The 23902-nt window shown below is 38.8% G+C and overlaps 1 protein-coding gene across 11 annotated transcripts in view; it reads left to right on the top strand.

Moving 5' to 3' along the window:
* The window catches only part of Sei (potassium voltage-gated channel seizure), a 96183-nt gene that overhangs the window by 33177 nt on the left and 39104 nt on the right, over window positions 1–23902 (top strand). For 9 of the 11 annotated variants that reach the window (XM_071781130.1, XM_071781129.1, XM_071781127.1 and 6 more), the window contains 6 exons: window positions 400–550; window positions 12289–12487; window positions 13662–13830; window positions 15781–15849; window positions 17879–18003; window positions 18201–18281. In XM_071781130.1, the coding sequence (XP_071637231.1) occupies window positions 400–550; window positions 12289–12487; window positions 13662–13830; window positions 15781–15849; window positions 17879–18003; window positions 18201–18281 (794 nt within the window). The remainder of the gene's footprint in view (window positions 1–399; window positions 551–12288; window positions 12488–13661; window positions 13831–15780; window positions 15850–17878; window positions 18004–18200; window positions 18282–23902) is intronic. The other 2 variants (XM_071781126.1, XM_071781131.1) reach the window with 2 other exon arrangements.

Here is a 23902-nt window from a genome sequence, read left to right as displayed (position 1 = left end):
ACAAACAAAATAATAATATTATAATGGATCAGTATCAAATAATACATATCTTTTATCGTGAATTGTTTAGCGGGTTTGACGCGAGCTTACATTGTTTAATTAAGCTTAAGCATATGCGCATGTTATTTTGTGAGACCTGTCGTGCCAGGTATTATGCAACACTTGCATTCCACACGTCCAGCATGCTTATCCTACATGGTTTTGCGTACATTAGCCAAGCGTCGAGAATGTAGATAATAAAAAAGCTGGCCATTGCGTATCGACCGTCGTAGATACGTAATTGCCGGGTCTTGCGGCGGTAATTTATGCAAAAGCGCTGCGCTCTTTACACGCCGTCGCGCTCTAACACCAACTACTAACAGTATAACTAATGAGACTCAATGACGTTGACTCGAGCAGTCGACAGGGCAAGGGCGTCCTTCCGTGCTGGGCTGTCGAGAACCGGTGTCGTTGGTCCGCCGAGGGTCCGGAATCGACCGCGCACGACGTCTAATTTGCCTCACCGACTTGCTGACGGGACCATCCTCGACGAGGACGCTTCTGAGAACTGGTGAGTCACTTTTGTCAATACTAAGAACGTTTTGAAGCGCGGGCTTTGTTGCCTTTAACTTTAACGCGTTTTAATTTTTATAATACGATAGAATTACCTCTCAAACTGTCTAGTATTTACAAGATATCAATTTTTTAATCAATCCTAGTAAAATAAAATTTCTCTTATTTATTGTACGTTAACGATATTTTTTAAACAATTTGAATTTGCTTCGCAAAAATTTCTTTTATATCTATATAGCTAATTAATAGTTAGAAAAATAAGTGGGGATTTTTTTTTTTAGATAAGATATACGCTTATATCTCAGCGATTAATCATATTTACCGTAATGAGTGGAAAAGCTATAATTAAGATGCGTGATTACCCTGTTAGAATGTCTCAAGTAACATTACTCCCGTCTGTCAGCGTGTAGGGAATAACTAGCCGTGTTACAGAACGTATACCATCTGGGAATACAGAATCTGATTAAACAGCACTACACGGCAATCAGAGTAACGAAGCGAAGCTCTCGCTCTCTCGCCTTGCTAACGATATTGCGCTGTATCGCGATACGTTAGTGATATCGCGACGACGATGCGGTGATTCGAGCAATCAGCGGGCCAACGGATGGCCTTTTCGGTCGCTCGTTACCCAATCGATTACCGCGCAAAGTACCTGAAAAGACATTAACATTGCGAACAACGACTAACCTACATACTCGGTGCCAATTATTTTAAAACTTTAGTCACGGTTTGGAACTATAACGAGATTGAGGCGTCAAGCGCTAGTCTGTCTAAGTCTTCCTTCGTATTTTGGTCCTTTGTATTCCCAGCGTTCGCGTCCTTAAACGAATTCGATTATCGAATTACCTCATGCGCAGAATACTCCAGACTTCTCATACCTTCTTTTCTTCTCTCTTAGTCGGACGCTTTAAACAGTGCTTCAAAATTTATTTTAACTGTTCGGAAAGAGAAAAAGCACAACTCGAGTGTTGTTGGCGGTACTCGTATTATCCAAATTACATTTTCGGGACAAGATCAGCTTTTGATTATAACTGGACTTTGTCGAACGCTCTTGAGTAAACAGCCATGTATAATAGAGAAATGTCAGATTGACGGAAAGATCGACAAACAACCATCGAGCCGTCGGTCGGCTGCATCGAGTCTCTCCCGTTCGATGTGCTTTTTATGTTCGTATTTATAGCCGCGTTTCTGCTGAAGAACTCAGCTGAAATCAATCTTGAGACATGTAAGACATGTTACGGTTTAGGTAGATCTTAAGAATCAATTTGATATTTGTTACATCATATTTGCAATCACGATTCAATTGAGGAAGTTTGTCTTAGGACACAGTCTGAATTTTGTTTCTCACGTTTCAATAATTAATTCTTGAGATTATTAGTTTTTTAATCTTTTAATGAATTAGTTGAACGAAACTATTCGTTATCTTAGGCAATGCTAATGAGCGCAAGTTTGTTATTGAAATTAACTTAAAATGCAAGATAAAATATTCGATGTACACATTTATATTACGCGCGTTGATATTTTATAGTACGTTAAATATTTTGTGGCTTTGTTCTTTATGTTACGTGCACATTGCGAATGTACACGAAAAAAACTTCTGAGCGCTGTGTTATCATTCGTGTAACGATAATCAAGCTGGCAGGTAGTGATGAGAGTGTCTCATTCCATTACTCCTTATTTACTTATCAACATACTCAATTGTATGTTGATAATTTATTTTAAACAAAATAAATTTACACTTGCGAGAGTTAATTAATTGCGCAAGCTGATAGTAATTAATTGTTTGTAGGAAATAACTCCACGCGTCGCGTATAATTAACCCTGAGAGTGCAATTATTTTGTTTTAGTGATTAGTAGAAGGGAACGTAATTAACCGTGTTTTTGCGAATGTATGTTATCTATATATTTCTATATATATTTATCTTAAGGAATTAAACGTTGCTATATATTTAAACCGTTTACCGTATTTTTAATTTATCGCCAAAACCGGGTCATATCGCATTTCAAAGCCATGTTTTACGGAAGTTTTGTTCGAAAAAGAGACATACGTATCCCGTACCTCTGGAAAAATATCTCGTGTCGAAAGATCCGAAATTGATATCGCGCTGCACCCGTTGGCATTTCCCGATTCGAGTTCACCCGAACACACGGTGCAGTATCTGGTGGCCAGCGCGCTGCGAAATCTATCTACGATCGCGAACACGCTCGAGTAAACAACCGGGTGTTGCGGAAACGACGACAGCGTACGCAATGCGATGAAAGAATAGGTAAACAGCGATCGTCCTCGTTGTCATCGGTGATCGATTCCGCTTGTTCGACTTACTCTTCGTTGAAGTTCCAATTAAAAAATTGGCATCGATCATTGTCGCCAATTTACGAGCGTCGGAACACTCATTAAGAGAACGAAATTTCTGTATAAATCCACCTTCGCGGATTCTTTTTATTCTCGAAGCATGATGCCGCGCTTTTCTGAGCTTATTTCCGTGTCCTGGGAGCGGCCGATCGATCGATATATATTCCTCGCCGGGAGCAATTTCGGCCATGGCGATTGTACCATACAATTCTAAATACGAATACAACGAATAAAAAATCTTGGAAATCCCAACGGTGCTATTTTCTCGAGTTGCTTTTAATACGCATGGCGTTGCTTGTTCTACATCTTTAACTAGTTATTAATAGATTAATTATTTATAGATCTGATTTTAAAACTTCATTATTCTTTTTATAAATACATATAAAAAATAAGCTTAAAAGATACAGGAAGAAATTCGCGTTATTCTTTTCTCACTCGTTTATCAAAATGAGATCGAAATAGTTTATTATCATCTCTATTTTTAGATTTAGAGAAAAGAATATAGGGCAGTATTGGCGTATATTAATTACGTGATATAGGAAAGATATCATGATCTCACGATATGTATTGGCTTGATAAGACCGAGGAATTTAATTTCATCTTCCATTTGTCTTCCAATGATAACTACGAAATTTTCCACATTGCTGGATTTAGCTCGCTGAAAGTTTCGTATATATTGCAGCTTCTGCCGTAGTAAAAAGACGGAAAAATATGTTTTCGCCAGAAAATTTTCAATAAAAGACACCTGAGGTGACAGACACATCTTTCCTCAAAGCCGTTTATGCTCGAAGACAAATGTGATTTGTGCCTGAAAATATAACTATATATAGGCGAAGAAATATAACGAAATAGATCGAAACTGGATACCTATATATATATACTTTGTTTCACTACAAATTAGTAAAGAAACTTTGCTTAGTTTTTTCCTTGCCTTTGATGAATAATATAAGTCACCGCGAGTACGATTTAGCAGAGAAATCAAATTTACTCCGAGCTCTCTCGCCGCAGTTTCCACGAGTTTTAATAAAGAATGTTGGAAACATCCGCTATAATCTGTTTAAAATATTATATCAACATTACTTCGTTAAACCGGATCTAGACCAAGTAAACGATTGCGAACAAACACGAATAAACAATTCGTGACGCTGTTTGTATTCAATGAAACAAGTTTTTTTTTCGTATTTGTTCGCGTTCATTTTCTTGGTCAAGATCCAGTTTTGTCACTTTTCAGAACATTTTTTAAATGATTATATCTACTTTTTTATACGCAAATAGAATTTTTTATTTAACAAATTGGAGATTGTCCAAATTTATTTTACTTAATATTTACGAATTAACTCTCACTGATCCACTGTATACCTTATATTGTAGATTATTAAATTTTGTGGCGTGTCGACATTCGGACTTTGCACTTTTGATTGTCACAGGGATACATATATTTAAGAACAACGGGGTAGTAACTTCGGAGGGCAATCGTGGCAGTTCGGCTTCAGGGTTGCAAGCTCGTGCACGACACGCAACGCGGCTTAGACGCGGTATGAACCACGTTGAGGACCGAGAAACACGAAAAACGACAGAGAATAATGCGATCGCGCTTGCGACCTTGAGGCAGACAGAAACGAACGGAGAGACAGGGTCGCGTCGGGTGCAGGGTGCAGGGCGGTCCTGTCTTCAAGGTGAGCCTGCCACGTCGTCGCGAGCGAGCGTTGCACGCGACGACGTGTTAGAATCGAAAAGTCAGTCCTAATCGAGTCGCGAACACAATGCGCAACGAAGATAAATGCCATGGAAAATGCGAGCTTGTCGAGTTTGTACACGATCGCGATCTGCGAGCATAACAAATTCGAAATAAACTGAAACCGAGCAATTTCCCATCGATGTTGTAGTATCAGTGCGATAATATGCATATTTAAATTACGTTTTTCCTTTATTATCGCAAGAATATTACAAGAAATAAGCTAGGAGCGCGTGATTGGCTGTGATTTATGTGATATGATATTATGATATTAGAGTGTGCGTTTTCCCATTACGTAATGTCGCAAAGGTCGACGCTAAATGCAAATTAAAACGAACGCCTTGCATATCACTACGTTGGAAACACTCCAAATTATATTTGATTTGAGTTATTTTCTAATCTTATGAATAAATCAGCTTTCTATCGCATGAAAGTAGCTATTGAAGAAATTGCAAAAAAGACTTCTTCAGTTGTTTTTACACATCATCAAAGTAAATGATCTTAGTCACCGCTAATGCAAATAAATGAGTATGAAAATTTATTGAGAGAGAAAGCCAATCGTGGGAGAGTTAATGCATTTCGCACGACACGCTTTTATATTCAAGCGGTTTGAGAGAACAAACATATCGGATGCAACGAGAGATCTCGCGGTAATGTGAAACGGTATGAAAAATCGTAATCAAATGGCGGATCGTTGCGACGAAGAAGTTTTCTTCTCCAAAAAGTTTGCGGTGAGAAAATCTTTCGAGCGGTGTGGTGAAATTCTGTTTTTTTTTTCGCATTATAAAACCATGGCGTTTCATTGCTGAATAATCCGAAAGCTCCATTAAAGCGACGGTGACGGTGACAAAGAGGAATATCCCCTCAGTCTCGCTGCGCATTTCAAGGCGAGTCACGCAAGCACGCAGTGCCGCGACGTAAAGTTTGAAGAGCCGTTTCTGCGATCACTGTATGGCCATGCGGAACAGAATGGAAACGAGTTTCCGTTTTTTGTACCTGGGCCGCAGCTTTGTGTGTTCACCCGAGTCCCTGTGCGTGTCGCTTTCTTTATCCATGATAGACTACAGATAACTTTCACCGCACGCTAAGGCCAGTCTGGATTAATTTTGATTGCTGTGACAAGCATAGTAAAATCCGCGTATATTTACCTTGAGAAGGGATTAGTAGCAAGTACTATAAAAAGATACATTGACTTTCCTATCTTTTATTAAAGATAATATTTGAAAAATAGCATTGTTACTGTTACATCATATTGTATTAAATTAGACGAATGCTTAATGAATGAAGTCGAGCATGCGAATTGAATGAATGAACGCGTTTGTTTGCGCTGGAAGATCTTATCTCACATAAAAGAGTGTGCGTGACCATGAAGTGACTCAAGGAGTACGTTAAGGCACGTGGAATGTAGATATGGAGAAAGGCGCTTTATCTACTTCAGGTGGATGATACCAACCCGGAAATAGCGGCTGGTCGTACTGGGTCAATGCACGTTTTAAGAGCAATCCTCGTTAGCACGCAACGCCATGATATAACGAGGGGAATAAATGAGAGTAGTTACGTAGTACACGAAGCTACTATGAGCCAGTTCGACAAATTTTCTAATTTACTTATAACCCGAGATTCAAATGAAGTTTAGAGAATTTAAATAGATGTTTCACACACACATAGTTCAAAGATACCCGTTGTACTCTTCGTCAATCGTTAATCTCGCAAACGATATAATGCTAGCTCGCGAGAGAGAGATATCAAAATTTCAACTTTAAAATCACGGTTATTAACCACTTCGCGTGTTATTCGAAGGTTATTTTAAGAAATGTAATCTGTTTAAAGAGAGAGAAAGTATCGAGGAGGCACTTTTCGGAATGCAATTATAAGCTGATAGCGCGACACAGTTTTCCGGCGCGCAAAGCATGAATATAAAGCGTGGTTTGATAATACCAACTTTGTCGGAGTAAGCTAATTTCAGCCTTCACCCATCCGGGTAAAAGCAAGCCGGATAATCCTCCTCCCTACGACTCAGGCGTCATTTTGTTCCGGAAAGTTTGCGGCTAGAAGGGATTTAGAATGGTCCCAGCTCTATCGACCCGTGTTAAGATTTATTTCGTAGTTTTCCGCTTTAGGTAGGCGGAGAAATTAGCAGGTAATCGTGCAGTCCGAGAGAATACACCAACCAAAAATTGGCCGATCGAAGATATTCGGGCAAGAAGTTGGAACTTTTAAGTTACATCCTAAGAGACTATGAGGATTTCAAAGCTCGACGATGACGTTGACAAATGTATCAGCTTTGCTATCTTCCGCGATGATTATGAGGTTACACTTCCGCTTGTTTTCCGAGGCGTCGCGTATGATCACCACGAGTGATTTACAGTTGCCATTAAGCTCGATCCTATCCGGGGCACATTGCACAATGTCCGGCATAGTTCTAAAGCTGTTGTTTCCGGAGTCAACATGAAGGTGACTTGTCGATGCATAACAACCTCATCGTCCGCATTGGCTCTTATTGGTAGCAAGTTTCTTCGAAAATTTCATTTAAATCTTTACGTCGATGACGATACAACTATATGATTCATTTTTTAACTACTGAAACTACTGACGGCCACTGCCACTTTGTGCAATTTTCTTATGGTAATTCAGAAAAGTTATCTCGCTCGTAGCAGACCTAAAACAACATTACGGGATTACGTTGACAGTGAGAAATATACTCACTCGTAAGGTATGTCTCGCCGCCAGCGAGATAGCGAATGTGTGCGAAAATCGGAAGAGGGGCAATACCGCACTCCTCAGCAGTGAATTTCAAGGCGACGAGGCGTATTTCAGGGTAAACCGTGGCTTGCACGCAACCGCCATGACGTGCGCAAAGCACTGTCATTTCGGGCACGAATGCCGAATGAGAATGGGATTTTTCGATGACCCTTACTCGTCGAAACGCCACGGGAAATGTAAAAAGCGACAGCAACCAACACAAGAGTTAGTAGGATTGTTAAGAATGGTGATAATTTGTCACTTATTTATTAGTTTAATAGGTACGCCTGTCAGTTTAAACACATTGTTTCATCACACATTCTTAATACAAGAAATATTGCTATATAAAATCTCCGTTTTCTAGTTCCATTATATTATGTGAAAGCTCGCATTTATAATACCAACTATTCGTCATTCTGAAATTAATTGAACAATCATGTAATGTTATTTAAAACATTTCTTCAAGAGAACTGATAGTTAATCTAACTACTTATTATACTTAATCATGTCACTATTATGTAGCTGAATTACATTCATGTAACGTTTTATTAAATCGAAGACAAATTTATGTGTTGCGCAAATAGCCACATTCCTCGCAAATCTAGTTAGTATAGTATAATATATTACATTGCAGAGCTGAATTCGCAAAAGGGAAATTGCATGCTAACTTGAGATTTAAGATATCCGTAGAATTACCGCGAAGATTTCTCCAAATTAGAGGTCGCCAACGATTTTTGGCCGAGTGAAATATACTAATCTAACGACGAAATATGATGTTATGCACGCTCCCAGAGACCTTCGCGTGAGAATACGCATTAGTTGATTACATGGATGAAGCAAGTTCGCTTTAAAGTTAATTAACGTAAGAAAATCGTAAAAAATAACTGCTTTTGAGGTCACACCGATTTGTAATACTATAATCGGGGATATCATGAGATAATTACACGAAAAAGCTAAACAACTATAATTAATCTTAACAAAATAAATTCGTGACAAAAGGTCTATTCGTGGAAAAACCGAGTGTTTGATCAAACGATACGATAACATAATGATATGTAGGTTGAACCTTTGGAAGAAGAATTAGAAATTCCAATTGCAATTTAAATATTGCGTAATTCGATTAACAGCAGCGTACACGTGCAATTATCAAACATCGCGCTGAAACGTTCAAATCATTTTCAAATCATGATGGTTGACTATATCATCATGAATCTGATTTAAACAGTAAACATGCGAATATAATTTTCCGCTCCAATTTCTCGTACGCATTCAGCAATAGCGTGCACGAGTATGAGAAGGTGAAAACATGAAAAAACTATGTAATTAATAGATTTGTTATAACGCGATATATTTACGCACTACGATTTAATTGGAATTTTCGTATTGCAATCAAATAAAAAATTAATCAGGTCGTCGTCAAAGCTCTGTCTGAAAATATATTTTACTTGGCGTTTTGATAAAAAAAATGTTAGCATTTTCTTGACATCGAAAAGTTCTTTTCTTTATACGAAATGTGTATAAGACTGCGACGATAGAAGTTACTTTCAAGCAAGCAATCGCCTTGAAGGAGTTTAACTAGAAAAAGAGTATTAGTCTATTTGCGTTTTCATCACAATATATACCAGAGAAAGGTCAATAATTTGGAATAATGTCGACGTGGTTTTATCGAATATATAGATGAGTATCAAGCTTTGGTAATTGCGCGGTTATCTCGTTCAAAAACAAATTATCGTCACTGCAGACGCGTCGTTTCCGCTGAAAATGTCAGCGGCGCGCTAACGACACACCGGCGCGCGGCGTGGAAATTATTGACATGCGAACGAATAAATGCATTCTGATATTTTTCTGTCCGAGAAAATTGCACAAATGGTTTTCTTTGTCTGGCTGCCGAGTGTATCAAATTACGAAAGAAATTACGATTAATTTGAATCGAATTTAATTTGTCAGTTGGCTTTATCTCTTAAAAAGAAATAAAGAAATACCAGAGGGCTGATTCTGTAATTCTTAACGACAGTTATCGTTATATTTGCGTTGCACAAATATTATATATAGTAAAAAATATGCGCAATGACAATATAACGATAACGAAACTGTCGTTAAAAGTTACAGAATAGGGCTACAGAAAACGTAATTTTAAAACAGGGAAATTTAGACACATGCAGCACATACATGTTAGAAGATAATGCCAGATATTCTTTTATATACGCGTTTTTAACAAAGATCGACCTGAAAACAGTTAAACTTTATTTTATATACATACGAGGAAAGAAACAGCACTATTACGTGCATCTATTTGTATTACGAAATCACTCTGTCAACACACCCGCCGCGGGAATCGATGTCAGGGTTACCTCGATGCTGTAAACGTCGATAAATCCACCGCGCGCGCGAGTCGGCTGATCGCATCCGGCGATAAAATTCAGCCCCTTGCGACACGCGGAACGCGAAATACCTGCGATAAATATCGGTGCAAGATTCATCGATCTTACTGGCGGTAATCAATTGTTTTCGTGGCCCACAATTTTGTTCACCGCTAATAATTTCGTCTTTGAGAAGCTAACGATTGATCCTTCGAAAATGTCATTATGCCTACCTTGAATAATTGACGCCCACAGTTAAACTCAGATTTTTCTACGCTATGTAGAAACCAAAGGTTATGCATATGAATTTACATTTTTTTTATAACTGCTATTGGTTCAGGATTACTTGTTTTAATCCCTTAAATAAAAAGTTGTTTTAGCTGATTGTCTGAAAAATCAGCAACTTTGAAATCTCAAAATCATAGAGATACAGGTATTCATCGTCACGCAATATATCGTATCTTCATTTACTGAATGATGAACTTGACCCATTCGCTTTGCAACTTCGCTCATGCATACAAATCGCGGAGGCCTGGAGGGTAAACGGAGCCTGGGCGGTAAACGGCGAACGTTTTCGAACAAGAGCTCGCGAAAGGGGGTTGGACAAAGGAGAGTCTCTTTTTGTGTATCGACGAGTTGCTCGTTGCCTTATGAGAGTGCCCCGCCAACGATTCCCCACTTTCGAACACCGTTTGGACATTTTCCAAACGGATATCATCCACGTTCTCGTCCTTAACACTATCAGTACGGAAGTCCTGAAAAGATCGGTGGCCATCTCGCCATTATATGATTCTTGCAGATTCAGCCGGGCGTTTTGGCGACCTATCGACCGCGTAAACTTTTCTGCAAATTAAATGACCTTCTCTCCTCGACTCTTCCGTATTTGTTACCCTCCCCGAGTTTTTACGTCCAATTAGCAGTTAGACGGCGGGAATCAATTTTATCGAGCGCCGGACTAATCTCGTGTTATATTCTCAACACATTGAGCGCAGAATTAATTAATTAAATCCGAATGACGGTAATCAAACGCCGCGCTCGCGACGTCTCGCAAAACTGCGGGCAAACCGCATCGTGGATAAACACGTCAAGTGCGAAGCTGTTAAGAGAACGCGACATCCCGTCGTTCTACAACTTCTAATTGTGTCATTCAACGTCCTGTCGTTATTTCTAATGCAAATTTCGTGCGAGTGTCTAGCTAGTCGTTATTACGCAAATGTTTGCATTTGAACCGGCCGTAATTTTATCTAAGGGTTATCAAGTTTTTGTAATTAGATACTTGAAAGTTTAACAGGTCATAATGAGCTCTGTAATACTTGAAATTTATATTTATACATATCTAACAATAGAAGAAACAGTTAGTATAATGAAGCGACTGAATAGTTGTTAGTTGTGGACGCGCACGAATGGCTTCAGCGGGTGCCGCGCCGCATAGAAGGCCATTGCATTATGCGGCGCACGGTATCTATAATTGGCTGTTTGTACATTCGCTTAACCAAACGTACTGCCGTACGTTTTTGTTCCCCTACGTAATTCCCTTCCGATCGAATCTAATCGCGTTACAAATGCACCGACTGCGAATTGAAAGCGATACAAAGGACGATGCGGCTGTCTGTCCGTGGATGCTATAACGCGCATACAGACATGACGGTAAATGATGATTGTTTTAACGAAACAACACCAGCGGCGATCAACGCGGACTGCGCCACCGAATGCGGGTCGTAAGTTAACGCGACGCATGCACGCATTCGCTCACGCGCACGCACGAATGCATACCCACACGTACGCACAAGCACGCGTCGCGCCGCGGGCTGAGGTTGTTTATCGATTGGCAAGTCTGACCTAACACTGACACACTTCACTCGCGAGGTCTGACCTCTGTTCCGTATCGCGGTATCGACCACCCCCATAGCCTTAGAATTTATACAATAAATTTCTCTCCGCCGCGCCGTTCGCCACCCCGCCCCGCGACGTGGCCATTTACGGGCTCGAACTACGCGCGCGAACCATCTTCCGGATTAACGTCATTTCCCGCATAAGGGGAGGGAGAGTTATTAGATACGGTCGGCCATTGCCAGCCACAATTTCCTGGCCGGGTTAATGGAAGGCACCTGTTTCGGTTTTTTTTTATCACTCGTGCCAGGGGTTTGCGTTCCGGAAATAAATATTGTATCGCGGATTTTCTCGTAATAACTATTGTTTATCTGTATAGTCGCTTTTGTTGCTTGAATCTTTCATGAAGAAAGGGATAACTTAGGTCCCATTGAGTATCAAAATTCACGAACATAATTTACTATTAATGAGGGCTTCTGATATAATTTTAATGCTTTTCAAAAGGGATTAAATTTGTGCGACTATTATGTAGTAAATCTTTAAAGGAAGCAGTCCCTTTAACCATTTTATGTAGCTTTACAGGATAAAATAATTTCTGAGCCAATCCAAAAATCATAAATATTTGAAAATTAAAATAGTACGGTAAATATGATTGATCACAATGTGCAACTCTAACGAACTTTGATTGATTAATCAAACTTATGTGATGTGTTTAGCCCGTTAACATGTGGCTCGCCCACAATGATGGAATCTTGGGGCCCTGGGAGGACCGGCACACCCCCGCCGGGTCTACCACCGCCGCCGTCGGGCGGCAGCAACAACAATGGTGGCGCAACAACGTCGGCAACTACTCCGAGCATAATACCACAGCCCGGCACCACTGCTCCCATCGCGAGTCCCGAGGGAGTGAGCGATGTAAGTAGAAAAAGTGCATCCAGCAGCGTGAGCAATTCGTTATGCGAGCACGCGATCCGCCAACATTGCGATCAGTTAACCGGCAGTAATTAAGCAGCGTCATTAGTAATGCATACGTATGAGCAAGACTGCAATAGACAGAGCTTATTTAATTTTCCACGCAAACTGAGTGTGAAAAAATTTACTACGTTCTCAATCATTCGTGGAAAGCAAGTACAAAATTTCAGGCTATTAATACAGACTGTAAGAGAAGAGAGAATAGAAAGGAAATATAGTTATTAAATATTTTATCTGATGGGATTTCGCATTACTCTCTGCACGAAACAATTGACAATGATATAGGTAGACACTTGCGAAATAAATAGTATATCTGTCGGAAAGAGAAAAGAGACGTCGGAGAAATCGTCCGTCGAGTTTTGATGAAACACCCATTTTAATCGCGTTTTCCAAACGTAACGTCTGTAACGAGCGCTAAACGCGCGTTTAGCATGCACGTGGCGGCGATAGCCCGAAATTCCGGGACAAAGTTTCGCCGTCGGCCACGATACGCGACTGACACGTAGGTAGCTGCAGAACGGGCAAAGGTTATCGCACGACCGTACACGAGTTAATAGCGCATGCATGAGCTGCTACCATACAATCCGAACATATGTTGGAGCTCTCGTACACACGGTGTGTAAGAGCGAAACTATCTCTCGCACCTCCCTATCCACCAAGCCCTTCTATCCGTTTCAATTTCACGAGCATGCCCGACGGCTGGACGTAATAGACGCCGGTCGTGCTATCGAACCGAGCTAATAGGATCAGCCGTACGTGCCTGAAACGTTGCCTCGGCGAGATTCCTTGAATTTTAAGGATTAGAGCTGCCGCATTGCCGACGTGGAAAAATTTTTTTTTTTTTTTTAGATGCAAGAAAAAACTTTACGTTCTCGCTGAAATGTCAGTAAGAAAAATTGCGGAAGAAAGCGCAGTCGTGCATTAATTAATTTTACATTACGTCGCAAATTCTTTCGTAAATTGTAAATAACTAGCTATCCATTTCTGAAATGGATAGCTGGTTATTTACAATTATCATGTATTATACTTGTCTAATTATTATTAGGAATTATCTTAATAAATATTTATAAAAATATGAAAAAATTAATCAACCGACGTGATTGCTTTGTGCTTTCAGGTCTCGCAAAAGTCGGGAATCTGGGAGGGCGGGAACTCGTCTTCGGGGGGTGTCGCGGAGGGCCCTTCGCGGAGTGTCTCTCACGCGGCGAGTCTGGATGCTATCTCGAAGCGAGCCGTGAAAGCAGAAACGGCGAGAGCACCTTGTCGCAGTCTCACCTGCAGCGTTTGTAAGTACACGATAACCTCCACTGCGTACAATTCATTTTTGTTCTATACTTCGTGTCCCGCGAGTTGCCTGATCTGGCATTAGCGCTTTCTGTGGAGCGGTGTTTTGTTTTACGACCGACAATATATATGTACGTTCCCCTAGTTGCGTTGCGTTTCAATTCTAGTTAGCGGAACATTTACTTTTCTAAAGGTCACAACTGATATAGAAACCTTTGGATTTCATCGATCATTTTGTGAACAATTGAAACGAATAGCTTAGCTATACACAAGTTAAAGAAATATCGTAATTATTCTATTTGAAAGCTAATATGATTGAATAGCGTTTACTTTATCGTTCCGCCGTCCATAACGTCTGCAAAGATTTTTATTTGACTCTAATTGAGAAAACGGGGAAATATTTCAATGTTGTGATTGTAGTTTGGTTGAAAAAGTTTTATTCGCATTTATAATTGCAATATATGATCCACATGCATGACCATTTATATGTATCGCGGTTAAATAATAATTTGTGGTAACGCGAATAATAATAATATCGTTGCATGCGATGTTTCATGCCGCGGATGTTGACAGATAGTGACCATCTGGCCTTCCATGCCATACATCGCGAGCAAAGAGCACTCTATACTCTATAACGTCGCGAACTGTACATCGATATATGTAGCTCATAGGAGCGGGAGGTCTTGCATGTTTGCAGATAGAAACTGATAGATAAATGTCTCTTCCACTTGCTTTGTCTTTCCCACTTGCGTTGATTACGGAGAAAACAAAATTATGCGGAAAGATATTTTTTGCCGAGCAGAGGGCGATTTATTCTTTATTCTAACAAAGAATTAAGTACATTCTTTCTTATGAGTGTCCACGATCAATTTTTAATATTTAATAATGTGTCTTTAATATTTATCTTAACGTATGTCAAAGATGACTTGAGTATCAATATTCCGTTACCGTATGTTCTTGATAGACTTTTATTCTCTCAGTAAAGTAAATTTTACGTTGGAAATAAACGGAATTTGAACAAAGCTTGAAGCTAAAAAGATGTCCAGCGGTTTTAAGACGCTTTTTGACAGTCTTCATGACTTCATCGTAACTGCCGTTGGTCACCACTTGAAATGCAATAAGCATCCGACAGTTGCTACGTGATCTGGTAGCAGCTTTGCCAAGAGTATGAAGTTTATCTAGAGCACGGAAACAATGCGAAAGCGTTCGGGTCACCATCTCCGTCTAAGAGCGTCCGACTGTTCTTAACGTCGTCCGATAATACATAGACGACAGTTCTTGAATGTTGGGAAAAAGAAGTATAAGTCGCGAGAACGAGTTTTAAGGCACAGAGACGACAACAAAGGATCGGGGAGAGATGCCAGATCCTGCCAGAGTCCGCGCGTCTATTTTTAATACAGTTAGGTCGCGTAGGAAGGCACCCTCTTTGTGGAGGATGTGTATTCCAAAATAACTAACATTAAGCTGCGCACGTAAATATGTTCGCACAGCCAATCAACCCTAATTAAGTTTCATAAAAGTATAAATAACTTATGCGCAAGTATAAATAGTTCTTTCGAACTTTCTCTCTCTCGTGAATTTCAATCAAGAATTATGCCTTTAGCCACCTCGGCTAAAGGAATTGTCTTATACCTAAATATATAGCTAAATTTGTAATAGACGTCAGGACATGCTTATCTGATTTGATCATAATTTTTTATTTTATTTCATTTTATTTATAGTGAAAGAAAAGATGGTTGTATTTTATATTAAATATCTAGCGAAACGAAGACTGTAACGTCTCTGTGCTTTATATTCTTCTTCTTTTAACAAACAGAAAATTATGATAGCTTTCCCAATCCTTTTCCCCCCTTATTTTATGCATTACGTTATCGCCTTCGTCAGCTTGATGGCGATCCCCTCTCTCTTCACGACCTGTCAATCCAAAGTCAAACCACAGTAAACTATTTTAGTAGCGGGCCGAGGGAGCGAACACGTCACCCTCGAGCGACGACCAGCGACAGTCGATAATCTGGCCGAAGGTAAAACAGGAGGGAGCAAACCCTGTTCTTTTGGTTTTCCTTTAACCGACCGCGAGTCAACCGGCGAGCTTGCACCCCTTTACAACTTACCAAGCGCTTGCAGCTTTCTTGTTATCATGAGCTTTCGAGATCTGACTTCGTACTACTTGTGTCCGATTGAGCTTTCATAGGCCTGTTTCTACTACTCACCACTTATTGTTACTGTATATTTGTACTGTTTTACTACTACTACTTACTACTTTTACCATTTTGATTTATACAATATGCTAACATTTAAATTCCACTGTTTGTAAAAACCGTTTTGAAGAAATATCATCGTTTTATATCTCTGCCGTATACGATTATCAGACCGGCACTCGCTCGATCAGCCATTTTATACTCGCAAATCTGAGGACGTCCAGATGTACATACGTCTAGATATCTTTAACTGTACTTTATGTGAAGCAATCCGGTTTCTTCGATAATGCATGCAACTCACACAATTTGAACTTTATTTATTTATTAAATTTAACAGAGGAAAAACTGTCTGACGAAAGATCTGCATATTTCTAAAAAAAAAATCCGGATCACTTTCGAGTCATATAACGTATTTTATGCAAAAATTTTGGTTTTACGTTTTGCCTTTTTCTGAAATGTAATATGTTATTTCTCAAGAATAATGAATATTCCGTATTCATTTCGTATCTTGAAAATATCTTTATTCAAGTTATTGATATTGATTTATTCTAATCTTGACTTTCGCTCTCTCAAACCGAATGCAAATCGGAAACAAACGAGCGCGAGCAAACACAAATGAACTGCTTCAATGCTGTTAGCACACATCGAAGCAAATTTTTCACTCGTATTTATTCATGTTCGTTTGTTTGATCTGAATCCGACATCTAAACTCTCATCGATCAACTGACTCTTCGAAAGTAGTAAAGATCAAGGATTTCACTCGGGTACATTTGGCTGATTGAAGATCAAATTTCCATGCTTTACTTTACAACGAGACAAGAATGATTAAGCATTCACAGCTTCTTTTACTCAAACACATATGCAAATATCACAGTGCATATTTAGGTATTTGCCATTATGTACGTACTGATCCAGCCATGTGAACCGCGCTTAATCGCGGGGCCGCGATCAACAACAATTGCCATATATCATTGTATAAAAATCATCAGCAAATTGATCCTCCCATTATATACATATATTACATATAATAGTATCCGATGTATCATCTAATTAACGCATCGTCACGCGATATATAACGTCTCGCGCGACTTTTACGAACAATAAAACAATCTCTCTTTCACAGGTATGCAGCTTCTAGTGCGGATTAACTAACTTGTTTTATTAACACACTTCTGAACGCTTCTAGAGAGATATAGGCTCGGTTATTTATTCATTCGTCAAGCTAATCGTGGACATCGAAGCGATCACCAATACGATCTTCGATTAATATTAGATTGCTTGCAAAATATACAGTTAAAAAGGAATACAATTAAGAAAAGGATAACAATATTATAGTTTTTAAATACATTTTTTATCAATGCATTCTTCAACAGATATTTTTACATAATGCAACATTTAAATTAGTTATAAAACATTGTCATTTCTTTAAAACAGAAGAATAATGCGGAATATATGGATGTGGTATGATCGTTTCGTTGTACTATTGTATTTACATTAGATTAGTATGCGTACTGGAAATGATATTATAAAACCAGAAGAATTATGTTGTATAAGACACGTATTACTATATACACACGTGCCTGTATTCGTACTAGGTTATCACACTATCAGCTTTTTTATAATCGTTTAAATATATCGATTAGCGATGTATATAAACGATTGATTTTGTGACTTAGCTCATTAGACTCGCTGCCGTCAGTTTCAAAAATCCATTGAGATTCGAATAGATTCGATTTGATCGAGCCTGTATTTCACGCCTATAGATTTTGGATTAATGATAACAATGATACCACTTTACCTTTCGCGTAGCATAACTATGAAAAGACTTACACCTACTATTCATTTTTTGTAGCTGCGAAACATTCGAAAATCTTTCCTGGCGTCGCTTCCGAAAGCGATTTGCAGAAATGGCGAACGTCCAGGGACAGGAAGTCGCCGTCTTTGAGTCAGATGGGACCGGACTCCATCAAACACAAAGTAAGTTACCATGCTCAAAATCACGAAGATCACTCATGCATTTAGTTCCTATTCCTTAACTTAGATTACTTTTTAATTAATTAAACATGGAATTATTAAATTAATAAATATATTAAAAACGGATTGATATATTTTTTGAAAATATTTTATTATTTTCAACATAATACTTTGTTAATGCGTACTTTTTATCATTATAGTTTTCCTTACAAGACAATGGATCTGCGAAGTATTTTCAAGGAGCAATGCACACACCAAACATGGGAGAAAAAGTTGCTCAGGTAAGTAAAATATCATAATTAATGAACGACGTTAGGGTCCGAAAATTGTGAGGAAAACAGGTAGAAAATCTCAAAAGGTCGCAACGTTAAATATATATGTATTTCAATTAATTATTACGTGGGATTATCTACAGAAATAAATTCTTTCTTGTGTGTGTAACATAAAAATAGTTGTATGATTATATAGAGAGGAGTTTTCTTGTCATACAGAGAATCGTGATATCTCATTTCGAGAGATGGCAGGAAATTAAAAGCCTCACGGCGACGTATTTATCCCATTAATTGAAATTGGCGTAAAATGTTTTCTGGAAATGAAAGCGTCAGCCATTCCTTGGTGGGTCAAAGATACCTTCGCCCACTTGGAGCAATCTAATTTCGTGAATTAAAGATAGAATTCGCAGAGAAGTTAAATCTCATTTGCTGATACCAACCAAATAAAACGTGCTTTCGTCACGAAATACTCTCGCTAAATGAAAACGAATTTCTGCCCCTAAAACACTTTGGGGTGAATTTTATGTCTTCTTCTACAAGAAACAAATTACGTAATTAACGTAATAAGCAACTGTATTTGATAAATTTTTGCGTAGTTCATTTCCATTGTTTCGATTAATTAAAAGTTAAAGAATAGTAAATCTAGCAACATTTACGAAAGTAACAATATTAATAGAATAGCACATATATATAATTAATTGTGACGATTTGCTGTCAAATTACTATGCGAAAATTCCCTTTCTTTTTTTAAACAATTGCAGACTTTGCTTATTAAATAAACTTTTATCAGTTCTTGCACATCAAGTTAGTTTGTGTTTTTTTTATCGCAGATGATAAACAACTCTTGCTTTTTTAAATAAAATCTCGTTTCACATTTAGCACGTGACTGTAGGTGGGTGATGTATGAGAAATGTGACGGAACTTGTGAGTTTTCAAATATTTAGTAAAACAGCAATGCATAGGCGAAGAGTAGAGAAAGGAGGTTGTTTGCATATGGGTGTACTTTTAACACACTGCCTTACATTAATACAGCCCTGACTGGCGCCAATCCGACTGCGCCGCAGTCTCGTAGGCGGAAATCTCCCGCAGCATAGGACTCTCGCAAAATGACGTTTTATAACGAATATCAACGCGGTATAAAAAGCCGCAGAGTAAAAACTCTGCGGTTTGAGAAAGATACGAGGCCGTTGGGATCTCTCAAATTAATATTATCGGCGAAACGTGAAATTAGAAAGCGTCTCGTTTAATGAATCCGTAATAGCCACATGCTGAAATAGTAACGTTACAATACCATCTATTTATGTTAACGTCAACATGCGAAAAAGAAAATTAAATTGCATCGCGATATGAATGCGAGGCAAAAAATAGAATGGAGCGAAAGACAATCGTATGACATATTTAAAATTAACTCGATATTTGACTTTATATCGGCCAATAAAAATTACTTTATTTCTCAAATACTTGTCATACCATACGGTAAATTGTACTCTTTCACATATATTGCTATTTTGTTACGTATAAGCGTAACACAACGCGACATTTTATGTGCAGAAAACAAATTTTCTAAGTTCGTGATCGATTGTTTCGCATTACTCCAATGTTTCCTGAATATACTATTGGTACGTGGTGACAAGTATACAAAGACTTTCAGGTCAATCAAGTTTCTCAGAATTTTATCGGAACTAGAAGACACTGTATACACGTGTATACACGTGTGATCACGAAACCTTACTCTTGCATGCATGAAACAATTAAGATTAGATTAAGTGTTTATTTCCCTTAACGTTGTAACTGTCTCTTGAAACATTCTGCACTTTGTAATATGCAAATCCAATCTGCTCGACAAAGTCGTGCAAAGCTCATGGGCTTCCAAGAAGTCGTAACATATATATTTATGTGTCGCTTTGGTATTGTCGTAACTTTGATCATTACTTCGTGGTCGCGTTATTCCGAACAAACGTCTGAATTATAGATGCTATTCCTCCAAGTTGCAGGCTGCATTTCAGCAAGCACACCCATCATTTGGCGGTGAGGCTTAACGGGAGAGGAGTTCTCATCGCGCGTGCTCAGTTATTTATATAAACCAGAATAGCCACCGAATTTCCAATATATTGATAACCGATACTGCAACATTGCAGAGATTTTTATCATGTACTCAGGTGTTGTTGCAATAATTATATCAACGCCAATAAATCAATTTCCCTGGTTTATAACAGCGCCGACGTTTTTCATCAGGAGGTTCGTTTTAAAGCTGCGCAGAAACTTTTTCTTTATTTTGCGAAAGCATGCTATAATCCGTTAGCTTTAACATTATGACAAAATATTGTTACATTCATTGACATAGATATCCATAAATTTGTCACAGAAAATTCTCTCGAAATTTCAAGAAATATCTAAGATATTCGTTTTAGTATTTAAATCAATCTATTGAGAACTGTGACTAGTGAAACTCTGATGCAGCTGCGTTTATGCCATTTTCGTTGCACATGGCAATGCGTAAAAACGCACGAGATTCAGTGCCGAAAATAGTATCATGCGAGCTCGTTTAGCGATCATCAAGCTTTCGCAATGTTCCGAGAACCTGCTTCGAAGAAGGAAGCAGCCGCCAGTAAGAGAATAATTAATAGCACGTGAACATCAAATAGCTGACATTCCGTACTTATTTCCTGGCGCGGAAGATCCTCGATATCTTTTACGATTAGGCAACTTGAGTCCCGGTATTTTTCATTTTAACTTACACTAGTCAGAATTGCGTAACCGACTGCGAGAGAAATTACCGGGGGAAGACGAGAGGCCACAATTAGCGTGAGAATGATTAATTAATAACGGTAACTAATGAATCGTGCAAGACATATCGAGGCGATATATACATGACATCTCTGCAATAAATGTACGTCCTATAAATTTAAATGGATCGTAACGCTGAAATAGTATTAGAATAAGCAGCACACTCGAATATTCGAATAATTGATTATCTAATTAATTATCTATTTAAACCGTAATGTCAATTAATCCTCTTCTTTTGAAGTTCAGTTCTCAATTAAATGAGAACTAATACCTTTTCTAGGACGATCGATCTTTAACTTTAAAAACAACAGACTTGCTGTTTTAATACATTTTTTCCATCGATCGAAAAATAAACTCTTAGCGACATGACTAATTAAAAATCCACTAAAAATCTTTTGTCAGTGGGGAGGTTTTCTAGAATCCTGGGTACTCTCAGTAAATTCGGTCATCTACGCATTTATTGCGAATTAAAAAAAAAACAAGACAAGGGGGTAAGATCGCATCCAGTCTTCTGCGAGTGGCGGGATAAAGGCGTACCGGAAGTACGGATGCACACGTCAATCGCGACGCGGGGGAAGAGACAAATCCGCTGGCTGGCGGATTGCCCGCCGTGGCAAGAGGAGAAAGGAAGAACGACTTATCGGGGCGCACGCGTGCCGGAATGAGAGGGAAAGAGAGGGCTATGAGAGGGCTCGGGAAATGCATGGGCTTTCCGTTACACGGCGCCCTGATCAGTGTCGCAGTGTCCCCCGTTCTGCCTGGCAGGTAGCTCCGTCACTCGCCACTCCGTCCACGTTCTCGGCGAAGGAAGATCGCACATGCGAACGGTGATAAGACGTCCTTCTTACGTCCGCGGGTTCTGCAAGGGCGAGAACCTGCCGATCAATTCATTCGACGTCGCGCCCAGTCCGTGCTCGTCGCCCGTCCTCGAGACCCGCGCGAAACCTAATTGGACGGCGGCGCGCGTTCTCCCTTCGCGTCACGTTCTCACGCAAGATCATGACAGAACATCAAGTGGTACCTACCAGCAGTACCCATGTCAACTTAGCCGCGAGTGATCGGGATCGTTTGCCAACGTTCGCGAACCACAGTTTCTAAAATTGAGACTGTCATTCGCGAGAAAACTTTTCATCTGTCGGTTCGCGGTTGGTCACCAATAATCGCGAGGACCTCGAGGATCGGTGTTTTTGCGATTTCTCGGGACATCCGATACCGAGTTCAGGGCGCGTCTCGTAAGATAGGTCGCGGTTCATTACCGTGCGAATTTGCGAGAGTCAAAAGGCGTGAGATCGCCGATCGATCGTGGCCCTGAAAGAAAAAGAGGAAGAATCGTGCGCCGACAACGACTACGACGAAGGGGTTGGTTGCAACCAATGGCGACAGTGAACGCCGAGCCGCGAACAATGTGAGCGTGTGCTTTAAACGAAACTTCTCTAATCACAAAAAATTGAAAGTACAAATAAATATATAAAATAGTCAAGTACATAATGAACGAAGAAGTTGCTGCGTTTCGCATGTCATCGAATAACATACAAAATATCACAGTGATCACGTATTATAAAATGTATTGGAAATACATACAGAAAAAAATGTTGTAGATAAGTGCAACTCCATCCAGGAACACTATATATTCGAAACATTCAATTTTGTTTGAAATTATCTAGTATATAATAAATTAAAGCTAAAAAATAATTATGATTGTATAAAATTTATTATCAGTTTTTAAATTTCACAATATTATTGGAAATTTTTTTATTTTTTTATATCTGTAATAATTTTTTATATTTTTATATCATTGGGTCATTTTACATAAAATTCCATCTACTGATATACGCACTTTTGAAACTGCGACTTTCAGTAGAATTTTTAATAAATGAGTGAGTTTAATAAATGCATTCATTGATGATTCTGCTTTACCAAGCGATAAACTGCTCCTCATTTATTAAGATTAATCACGGTACTTTCATGCAAGCTGTGCCAAATAATTTTGTCTCTCTTCTTGGCATCATTCATCATCCATGTCTTTGCAGAGTGTCTCAGATTCGTTGCATACCTATACAGTTACAGATTATAGACCTAAAGATTGCGTGACAATCAAATCTTTATTAAGAAAAAGTTTGCTCCAAAAATTTATTATTTCAGAAAATAAATTTTTACGTTATGAAAATGAACTTGACACGCCCTGTGTATTATTCTCTAGATATTCTCTAAATTCACGTGATCGTTCTCTAGATTCACATAATTCTATTCGTCGCGGCTTTCTGTTGCACAAATTCACGACATGCAACGGATTCTGTTCGAGACTGGTTCGAGACATGAACAATCTAGTTTGCAAAAGGAGCGCCACATACGCGCCCATCCACGTGCTCCTCTATACACTTTCGTGTTACACGTTGCGTAGTTGCTTTCGTGTTACGTTACGAGCTACGGTACCCTAAGGACCTCCAAAATGGCGACAGCTTTATTGAATCGGTTTCTTACGTACCAAACCGTCGGTGTTTTCTTTCTGCCCCCAAGGAATAATTTTTTTGAAAACCGCAGAACATATTTTATTCAAGCTTTCCAGCATTTTATTTTAATGCAAGCTTTTTTGAAAACAGAACATATTTTATTGAAGCTTTCCAGCATTTTATTTTAATACAAGTTTTTTCACTATCATCTATCATATTTTTATGTTTCGTATTCATTAAACTAATTCTTGATATGATATATGATAATTTACATTAAGTGTTACCATCTCATTACTGAAGCTATCGCAAACTTTTGTTTTGTTCATATGTTCGAACTTCTCTAATACAATTAAATAGTGCATTATCTAAACTGTTCCCACATTGTTGCTTAAA

Source organism: Temnothorax longispinosus, chromosome 6, assembly GCF_030848805.1.
Source record: "Temnothorax longispinosus isolate EJ_2023e chromosome 6, Tlon_JGU_v1, whole genome shotgun sequence".
In the NCBI taxonomy this organism is placed as follows: Eukaryota; Metazoa; Arthropoda; class Insecta; order Hymenoptera; family Formicidae; genus Temnothorax; species Temnothorax longispinosus.
This window is presented reverse-complemented; position numbering and strand designations above follow the sequence as displayed.